Consider the following 10772-nt stretch of genomic DNA (forward strand, 5'->3'; position numbering starts at 1 on the left):
TGTGTGTGTGTGTGTGTGTGTGTGTGTGTGCGTGTGTGTGTGTGTTTCTCATTATATTGCCCCTTGAGGATCTGGAACCAAGGATTGTGCCTACTGTCATTGCTCTGCTCCATATACAGTATTGTCCCAGTGACTATTATATAGTGGTACATGCTTTTAATTCTAGTACCTGGGAGGTAGAGATGGTCTGCACATTTAAGGGAACCCTGGTCTACATAGCCAGTTCTGGGCCAGTCAGGAATATATAATGAGGGGATGCTGGGGCACACACACATACACACACACAGAGATAGACACGGGCTCTTGCTTTTCAAATTCACATATTTGAATTTATATGAAATTTGAATATATATATATATATATATATATGTCTTAATTCTGCATTCAACTCTTACACTCTTATACTGTCAATTTTACATACCTGGTTCTCCTAGAATAAACCTGGGACAGCAAAGTCATCTGACCAGATTCACATATGGCCTGTTCCTCTGCTCTGGGTCTCCTGGGGATGGCACCATCCTGGGTGAATGTTGAAAATAAATTAGGTCACTCGAGTCCCTGGTGATGGCTTTGTGATGGCCTTTGATGTGTGCTATTGGCTGAGCAGCAAAGATGAAACTTTTTTTTTTTTCAGTTAGAGGAAATTAGATTCTTCCACTCTATTATGCTTGTCTTTTTACTAAGAATGCCCAAGGACCTTATGAATTCCAGATGAGAGGTCCTCACACTGTGGCTCTGCCTATGGAGAACTTGATGGCTCTGTTGCTTTTCCAACTGCTATAGGAGACATGGCTGGTTAGCATAGTGGACAAGGCTAAGAAGGGAAGTTTGCTTTCCTTTCTGTCTTCCTACCTGTTAACGTTCTGAAGGACAGGGAGGCTGAGAGCTCTTCATAGAAGCCAGAGGAGGGGTCCAGATGGTTGCTTTCCTTCTTAAGAATTCCAGTCTTTGAGTCACAAATGGGATCTCCTTTTTGTCTAGAGTGACCTGCGCAGAAAGAGTTCTCCACCCAGGCCAGACTGGCGCTGGTCCAGCAATGTCTGCCCACTAGCCCTCACTGTATTCAGGTATTTCACTCATGTCTCAGACCTACAAGGGTCTTCATTGCTTGTTCCATTGCACAAGGACTTGCTCAAATCAGTACTCTTACGTAAGATGAGGGAAAAGCCATATTTTCTCTTTCTTTTGAGATTTTTTTGGTAGTCTACACATTTTCTGTTCTGCCTTTAAAGCTATTTCTGCCACACATCTGCTTTACTGAGACACAGTCTCCCACTCGCTCTGCTCAGTCCAGCGTGCACCTGAATATCCTTTCACGGTGCTCGATTCCCACAGTTGGCCGCATGATGAGGAAGGAGTGTGCAGGGAGCTCAGAGATTCTTATTAAGCAGGTCACCCATGAATCTCTCTTCATGTGCTTCTTTATTAAAAATAGCAGAGAACATGATAATCGTCAAGCGCAGCCACTTACAGGAACTTGGCTTAAAGACGTACTTTCTCACTTACCATTAGATTTCTCATGTTCTGTCGCATGTTTCCTCCGAACTCAAAAAAGTTATCTCCACTATTTTGATTCTGGGATGAGAATAAATATTACAACTGAGGCTACACTGTTGGTAGGATCTGCTTTTCCCTCTTAGACCATGCTCAGGACCTCCTTGCTTCCTTGGTACTGCTCTTGAAGATGGACCATGCTGAAAACAGACACAAGGTTATAGGGAAGGGCAGGACACAGAAAGAGACACCTAGGGATTTTCTTCAGAAATTCGAGTGTGGGTATCTTATGAAAATGGAAGATTCTCTATTGGGCCTAAGGAAGAATTAATGAGTGAAAGGTACAACAGGGTGGATTTATACTCAACCCAAGAGACATGAAGATTGGACCCTCCCTGAGACAGATTGCATTGTGTAAGCTAACGAGTAAACCTTAGCCTATGGCAGAGGTGGGCATCAAGCTAAATAACCATTTGCTAGGATCAAATACTTCCAGAAAGTACAGATCCACATCCACTCTAAGACTCAACGGTCTATAATATCTGCAATAATTATTGGTTGTTCCAGGTGATTGAAAGTGTAATTAAAGTTTTATATTTAGCACTTTTAAGATATTGCCTTCTTGGATTCACTGCAATTTTCAACAAGTAAAAAATCTACCATAATCTCCATATCTGTGAGATAAACTGAAACCTAGGCAGTTGAGTGGTTCACACACACACCACACGGCAGCAGCAATCCTGTGGATGGAGCTGGCTCCTTTGGAAAAGGGGGGAGCCATTTAGGTCATGCCAGCGAACAGTAATGACATTTCAGACAGTCCAGAAGGTAAGGCAAGGGTGTTAGAGTAGGATGAACCCGTCGTGCACACAGTGGACCCACAGGTGGAGACTCTCTTCCTGTCTATGCTGCAGTCTGGTACAGGCCTTCTCTGTCGCCTCTCATCACTTTTGCAGGCACGAGGACTTAGGCCGCCTTCTCATGGCCGGCTGGAAGTAGAGGATACATTTATTCACCATTTATTCAGCAGTGGTGTGAAGCAGTTAGGATGGTGTAGTGGACTTTGAAGTCCCTCAATACAGAAGGCAGTATGCATGGGAGAATCTCCTTGTGCTCCAAGATGTGCCGTTAGAAGGAAGATTGCATCCTGATTGTTTTAAAGTCTAGCCGCTGAATCCAAACCGCATTTTATGTTGCATATAATGCTCCTGCGATAACTTGTTCCTTGATAAAAGTATGTTCATTATAGAAACATTTCAAAACAAAGTTATCAGAAAACAGTGACCTATCATTTCTGAAGGTGCACTCTACATATTTAAAACCAAGTTCTCTGCTATGTGCATGCGTGTCCGTACACGTCTGCATTTGGAGTTGTAACCCACATCTTATCTCTCGGGTGAGGATGTATCACAATGCTTTTGACCTATTTCCTATCCTCGCATGAATTGGGTACTTTGCGATGCTTTGTTAATCTATATCACACGTTTTAATTATTTTGTCACAGAAAAACAATAGCTACAAGTCTGGTTTGTTTAAGCAGAAGCATTAAAGATGGAATCTATCTTTTAGGGCGCTAGCACCTCAGTTGGATTTTCATAGGCAAATGACCAACTCCTCATTATCGAGGTTAGTTGGTTATGGTAATATTGGAGTTGGGACGGTCCACCTCGTTGCTCAGCACACCAGCTCCTGGGACCCTGGCTTTTCACACCTTTAGTGTTCTACATTGTCATCAGAGTAACAGACTCCCTTTCTTCTTCTTCTTCTTCTTTTTCTGTTGACTTTCCTTTAGCCTGATGAAGTCCTCCGATATCGATCAGGATTTATTTACAGACAGTTACTGCAAGGTGTGCAGCGCACAGCTGATATCTGAGTCCCAGCGGGTGGCCCATTATGAGGTAAGGAGAGCCTTGCTCACTCCACTGACCGCACTCCTGCTATGGGGTTTGGGATACTTGTTCATGGGACTGGGGAGTTTTCAGAACCTTACATTATAAGCCTAGAATAGTGTGAGTCAGGTCCTGACTGTGTTTATTGGAACTAGGGAGTAAAGGTTGGGAACACTATTCTGCAGCCCTGGCTACTTCCAAGACATACATTTATTTATTTATTTATTTATTTATTCATTTATTTATTTATGTTTATTAATATTTTTAATGTGTTCTTCCTACCACGGGAACCCCATGGGCTTCCTTCCCTTGCTTTCTCTGTGAGGGATACATATTACAATTAGCTGTCTCTATGAGGGATACCCGTCAGTCAGACACAGTGAAGACAGGCTCAAAGGCCCTTGCTAGTCACACAGGGGAAACTTGGATCTCAGCAGGAGTAAAGGCCATCCCTCTTCAGATATCCTTCCCAGTGGTCTGTGCCCTAAATGTTTATCAGAGTGTAGGAGTCTCCTGCAATCACAAGCAAGTTTTAAACCCCAAGTACTCCAAGGACATTGTGATCTTTTGCCTGGGAGGACTGAGAGATGCTCTTTGATCCTGTCTCAGCAGCAGAGGATGAGTGAAGGAGGGGTTGTCTTATGCCCCAGAGAGGACTGAAGAGCCAGGAAGGGAGCACAGAGAGCTGAGATCCCAAGACACTCATGGCTGCATCGTGTCTTCTGGATTCTAAAGAACACAGAGCTTTGGGACAGAGGTTTTCAGGTGTAGTGCCTTGTAAGGACTTGGGTAACAAAGTTTAGCCAGCCGTGTTTGATTTTCATCCATGAGTTGTCACTCTCCCTCACTGAACTCCTCTGGGCCCAAGGTTCCTCTATGCACTCCAGAAATAATGACAACACACTCCTAACTCCGCCCTCCCCCCACCCCACCCCACCCCGCCCCGGGTTTCGTGATAAAATGAATGCAACCTTTAATGGTGTTTGTGGAAGCGCTTTGGAGCTGAGTGTGTCAAGCATGGAACATTCTTAGATTGCCTTGAGCTCCTTTGCTGCAGTGGCTTACGATAGTGAGCATGCTCTTTGAACATCTGTGAAATCAACTTCTGTGAAAGAAAGTCAGGAGAGTTGCCCACCCCTACCATTCCACAGGGGATTTGTTCCTGAAAGCCCGGTGGCTACCGGGATCCTCTGTGGAAAACGGTGTGATATTTGCAGAGAACCTATGCATGTCCTCTTGTATTTTCTCAATAATCTCTTACACCTGCCTCACTCCTAACACCTACCTCACCCCATTTGCATAGATTCAGCAGAGTATGGGCTTGTGGCAAATTTACGTTTTGCTTTTTGTAACTTTCTGGACTCTCCCTCCACCCCACCTTCGTACCCCCACACACTTTTGATTTGTGTGGAAACTATGGACCTGGGGGCTGACACATTATTCTTTTGTCAAGAGGAGAGTGAGTACTGGAACCTGAAAAAAGTGAATTTGTTTATTGGGAATAAATTCATTGTTTTGGAAATAATGAACTCTCTAATCTCTGTGGATATTGTTCCTAAGCACATAAGCAACTGTTACTACGAAGGACCACTGAGGATCAGGGAAGTTTTTCCTGCTTTGAAATTGTACACCCTTTGTAGTAAGCCTTTTTGTTTTAATTTTTAACCATTGTTCAAGGATAGAAACTGTTTTGCTTATTTGCTCATCTCTAATTCCTGAACAATATCTGCACACACACACACACACACACACACACACACACACACACACATACACTTTAATATATGTTTTATTTAATGATAGGTATTAGCATTTGTGAGGTGAATGGGTCTATTTCCTAAGCATGCTGGAGATGCTGCTCAGTCTTGTACTGTTAGCAGAACCAGAAAGCTAATGCCAGAGTGTTTAAGACAACAAAGCTTTAAAATAAACTAACAGGAAAACAACAGAACAACTTAGCTGCTTGACTAAAGGTATAGTGATTTTGATCTCAGGTTCTCTTATTGATGCACTGGACTCTTGCTGTGGTGTAATCTAATTGTTTATGGTACATGTTAATTGAATGTAGCACACATGAGTTAGGGAAACTAAAGCAGTCAATAGATCCCCATCAACGGTGTCACACTTGGCCCAGCACTTGGTCCAGCAATGCTAAGTGCATTCCCACTGAATGTGGGTGGATGCTGAGCGATGCCTTTTGCTTGTCTGCCCCTTGCCTTCTTTCTATCAGATCCAGCCTATGTATTCTGGCTGCAGAGAGGCAAAAAATTGGCAGGGACAGGGCCTGGAATGCCTCCATTTCTTGTCTCTCTTCTCCCTTTGTTTGGGACACCTACACAGTAATGTGCCTCAAACTACTGGGGACTATTTGAAAACTGGTATTCTATTGATCTGCCTTCAGCTCCACATACAACCTCTGCTGAAATGAACTGTTGAGTGGGTTTCTCAGTGAGATAGAAATCTCAGTCAGTTCATTGAGGACACCGTTGCCGTTATCCTCTGCACTCCCTTCAGTGGCTCACTCCTTCAGTCCCTGTTGGTAATGGCTCTGCTGTCCTCTGGGTTCCCATCAGTGAGCATCACTGTCTGTTTTTGTGACTGGTAGGTAGCACCAGTGTTAGATACTGGAGAGACTCAGAGCCAGTGTTTGAAATGGCCGTTGTGTAGTTCAGTCCATTTATGTGGTTTATTACAATTATTTACTTGTGTGTGTTTGAGTAATGCCTGCATTCCAGAGATAAACAACTTGGGTCGTGGTGGATAATCTTTTCTTATTTATGTCTGAATTCTTTTTGCAAGTATTTGTTTTCCAGCACTTTTGAGTTGGTGTTCATCAGGGATATTGGCTCATGATTTTTCATTTTCATTGTGTTTTTGCCTGGTTTGGTTATTAGAGTTACACGGACTTTGTAGGAGTTTGAGAATACTCCTTTTTCGTTTATTGTTTCTCTGTTTGTTTGTTTCTCTGTTTCTTTTTATTTCTTATCCTTCCTTCCTTCGTCCCTTCCTCCTTCCTTCCCTCCTTTCTTCCCTGTCTTCCCTCCTCTGAATAGTTTAAGAAGGGTTGGTTGTAGATATTTGAAAGTCTGGTAGAATCCTGCTGTGAATCCACTAGCCTTGGACTTCTTCTTTACTGGAAGGCCTTTTTTAAATTTTTTTTACTATTTAATCTCCTCATTTATTATGGATCTGTTTAGGTTAATGACTTCTTGATTTAATTTTGGTGGTCTGGCTGAATATAGAAATTTACTCATCTCATTTAGGTTTTCTAGATTAATAGAATACATTTTAAATGTATTCCTCTTTCTTTCAGTTAGGCAGGCCGTGTGTCTGTCTATCAGTCATGTTTAACTTCCTCAAAGAACCAATCCTTAGACTTATTGATTCTTTGTATTGTCTTGTTTGTTTCTATTTCACTAATTTCTGCTCTGAGTTGTATTGTTCGTCGCTGTTAACTGGGTATGACTTGTATTGTTCGTCACTGTTAACTGGGTTTGTCCTTGGTTTGTCCTTTCTTTTTCCAAAGCTTTGAGTCATTTATTTGTATTCTTTCTGAGTTTTGAATATAGGCACACAAAGCTGTAGGCTTACTCACTTGTAAGGCTGTTTTTAGTGTGACCCAGGCTAGATTTGACGGGTTGGGGGAAGCTGAATAAAATGGCAGGATCAGCAGACTCACTGGGGCAGTCACAGGAGGAAGATGCTGTTCTGGCTAATTTATTGTCAACTGGGCACAAACTAGCATCTTCTGGGAGGCAAGCCTTTATTTCCCTAATCAGTGATTAATGGGGGTGGGCCCAGCTGTTTGTGGGTGGGTCTACCTCTGGGTAGGTGCTCCTGGTTTCTGTAAAAAAGGCAGGCTGAGCAAACCAGGGGGAGCAAGCCAGTAAGCAGCATGCTTCCACGTCCTCTGTGTCAGCTCCTGCCTCCAGGTTCCTCCCTGTCTTGACTTCTTCCTTCAGTGATCAGCTACAATATGGAAGGATAAATCAAATAAACCCTTTACTCTCCAAGTTGGTTTTGGTTGTGGTGTTTTGTTGCAGTGATACCAACCCTGACTAAGAGAGATGCTTGTGATCCGTCTGTGCAGAGAAATGGGATGTTTCTCATTTGCCTTGATACCATATGTGTTGTCCCATGCAGAAACTGGATGACAATCCTTGTTGGAAGCAGGAAGCATATTTACTGTGTTCACTGTAGATGTAGACACTACTGTTCTCTTTCCCTGTATCTTGATTTGTGTCTATATCACTCAGTTCTTTTTCCTTTTATATTATAATCAGGTATTTTTAATACGACTTGAGTGTTTTGAGAAAATTGATGAGTTATGAATATAAAATATTCTTTTTATGTTAATGTTTTATTCATTTTTGAAACACTGAATTTACATAATTCAAAAATTCAGTAAATATAAAATAGTGTACAATGTAAAAATTCTCCTCTTTATTCTTCTTTCCCCCCAGATGCACTCAGTTTTCTTTGAAATACTTTATGCATATGTATATACATATATATATTATATGTGTATGTGTGTGTGTGTGTGTGAGTATATGTGTGTGTATGAATGACCAATACATACAAATATAATGTATATTACAAATGGAAAAATACTCTACCTTTATTTTTGTTGTGACATGGATGTCCATTACATGGTTACAGAGAGCAGATGAATTCCAGAGTGAATTTGTATACCAGTGGGAGTGGAAAAGCCTTCCTCTGGTTCAAATAGAAATGATGGACAGTGTATATAGAAAATATCAAGCACAGCTTTCTGCTCCTGGGTGACAGCAGGACTGCTCCTGAGACCGCTTCCCTAAAAAGACTTCCTATCAAGATTAACTAAACCTGCCTCCTTATTCAGCTGTATACTAAGAACCTGTCTCCTTATTCAGCTGTGTACAATAAACCCACTCTCCTTGATTCAGTTATAAAATAAACACAATGCAATCCCACAATGCATCTGGGTTTTTTTCTGCATCCCCTTGTTTCCCAAACCATGTTGGAAACACTCATGGTTATACCAAGATTTGTAGAGAAATATTTCCTGAATTGCCTTGTAATTCCTTGGTATCCTGAATGAAACCCTGGCAAAAGATAAACAGACTTTAGCTCTCAGAACCCATTTAGTGATGTGTATGCTACGTGGCTCTCAGATCCCCACTTGTACAGATTGGCAATGTTTGCTGATAATTTTTCTTTAGGAGTTCTTTTCTTGGAATTTACCAGAGGACATATTAATTCTGGACCCGATTGTGTCTTTTTAGTTCTTCTGTATGAGCCAAAGAGGAAATCTCAAAGTCTCTTGACCTGAGCAGTGGGCTCTATATTGATCTATAGCATGTGACTAGCCTCACTTTCTTCTGATGTCCTGAGGTACTGCAGTGTGCTTCCTTGTTCTCTACATTGGAGAATTTCTTTAGCTTCTTTAGGCTTTTACTAAGATGATTTAATTTGGGGTAGTATTTTTCTACATTTGAATTGTTTCACAGTATTAATTTACTTTCCTCATTTGCAAGGGCACAAATGCCCTTGGACAGGAAGTTACTGGTAGGAGCCCCTCTGCTCAACCCCTGCAGCTTGCCTTGGTCCTTACCAGGACAGTCTTTTTAAAACCAATTATGCCAGCTGGTAAAAGCCCTTCCATTCTTTTGAAAGATTTCAGATTTTATAAATAAAGAGGGAACATGGATGAGCATTCTCTCCTCTGCTTTCAGTATTTGGTCTGGATAGTTTTGTGTCATCATGACACAAGTTAAAGTCATCTGAGAGGACGAACCATTAATCAAGAAAATGTCTCCATAAGATGGGACTGTAGGCAAGCCTGCAAAGCACTTTATTAATTAGTGGTGGATGGGGAGAACCCAGCCCATTGTGGGCAGTGCCATCCCTGGTCTGGTGGTACTGGGATCTATAAGGAAGCAGGCTGAGCAAGCCATGAGGAGCAAGCCAGTAAGCAGCATCCCTCCATGGCTTCTGCATCAGCTCCTGCCTCCAGGTTGTTGCTCTGACTTCCTTCCACTGGGAACAGTGATTTGAAAATGTAAGCCAAATAACCCCTTTTTTTTCTCCAAGTTGATTTTGGTCTTGGTGTTCCATCACAGCAATAGTAACCTTGACTAGGACAGATTGGTACCACAAGTGGGATATTGCTTGACAGGTCAAACAGGTTTTTTTTTTTCTAGGATCGTGGAAGGACTTTAGAACTTTGAGCTAGAAAAACCATTGAGTGTTCAAAACTTGGTGAGCTCTTACATGGTAGGTTGGAAGATAAGGGCACTGAGAGAAATATAGACAGTGGAGGTCTGGCTTGAGAAGTTCCAGAGGGAGGTTTGAGAGACACTAAAAAACTATCAGGCCGTTGCATATTTGGTTTTGAGAATTTGTGGTTCTGGTTAGCTGGGGCTGAAAATCAGCTATGATTAACAAGAGACCAGAATCACTGAAGTAAAAACATTGCGTTTCTGCGACAATTGATGGCGGTCAGCTAGAACTGAGAAGTTAGTAGTGATTAATAAGAGGCCCGCAGAGTTTAGGTGAAATCTTTTGGGAAGTGTTTTCTCAGAGTCAGCACACAGAAGCTGTGTTCTAGAGGTGCCTGAGGGTTGTACCTCCTGCTGGCAGCAGAACTTGGTGATAGAAGACTCAGTTTTGAAGGCACGGAGTGGTCATAGAGAGCAGCTGAGGCTTAGTACTGTGTGGCAGGGCTGGAGTTCCTTGAGAGAGCCCAGAAGAGGCTGTTGGTGAGAGTGCAGCCCAGCTTCAACAGAAGACCCAGCATTTTAGAGTTGCTAGTACCATGGGATGACTACCAAGAATAGCAGCAGCTATGGAGTGGAGCTGGCTTGAACCTAGGAAAAGAGCTATGTGTGCTGTAGAGGGTAGAGCCAGAGAAGTGACCTAGTCACTTCACTCACCATACCATCTCATAGGCTTGGAGCTTTTTAAAAATAAAATATGGTCAAGTTGCATATTTTTCTATTGTTCCACAGTACCAAATAAAATGTACTCCATTGGAAAAAGTTTCAAAGACAGCCGAACCAGCCTCATGGCTACTTTCCCAGACAACCTGAGTATAATGGTCACAGATGTTGTTTGTTTGTTTTGTGGGTTTTTTTTTTCATTTCCTAGTGTTGAAGTCATCCTACGAGATGTTAGAGTTTGAGTCTGAGATGACTGAAAAGAGGGATAACAACCAGATGTTTTCTCCCAGTGTAGTGAATTTGGGCACAGCTGTGGTTTCAGCTATGCGTTGTATTGATATTGACAATATGTTGCTCATACTTTTGCACTTTAGGCTGGTGGTAGATACTAAGGTAGAGAAGCTAGAACAGTGACCAGCATCAAGGTAGAAAAACGTGCATGTATGTGTTTGTGCCTCTCTCTCTCCCC

The 10772-nt window shown here is 42.2% G+C and overlaps 1 protein-coding gene across 4 annotated transcripts in view; it reads left to right on the forward strand.

Moving 5' to 3' along the window:
- Positions 1-10772, forward strand: part of Zmat4 (zinc finger matrin-type 4) — a 378171-nt gene that overhangs the window by 74029 nt on the left and 293370 nt on the right. For all 4 annotated transcript variants that reach the window (XM_031339297.1, XM_031339299.1, XM_031339300.1 and 1 more), the window contains exon 2: positions 3287-3392. In XM_031339297.1, the coding sequence (XP_031195157.1) occupies positions 3291-3392 (102 nt within the window). In that variant the 5' untranslated portion in view covers positions 3287-3290. The remainder of the gene's footprint in view (positions 1-3286; positions 3393-10772) is intronic.

This window comes from Mastomys coucha, unplaced genomic scaffold (genome assembly GCF_008632895.1).
Source record: "Mastomys coucha isolate ucsf_1 unplaced genomic scaffold, UCSF_Mcou_1 pScaffold22, whole genome shotgun sequence".
Taxonomy (NCBI): domain Eukaryota; kingdom Metazoa; phylum Chordata; class Mammalia; order Rodentia; family Muridae; genus Mastomys; species Mastomys coucha.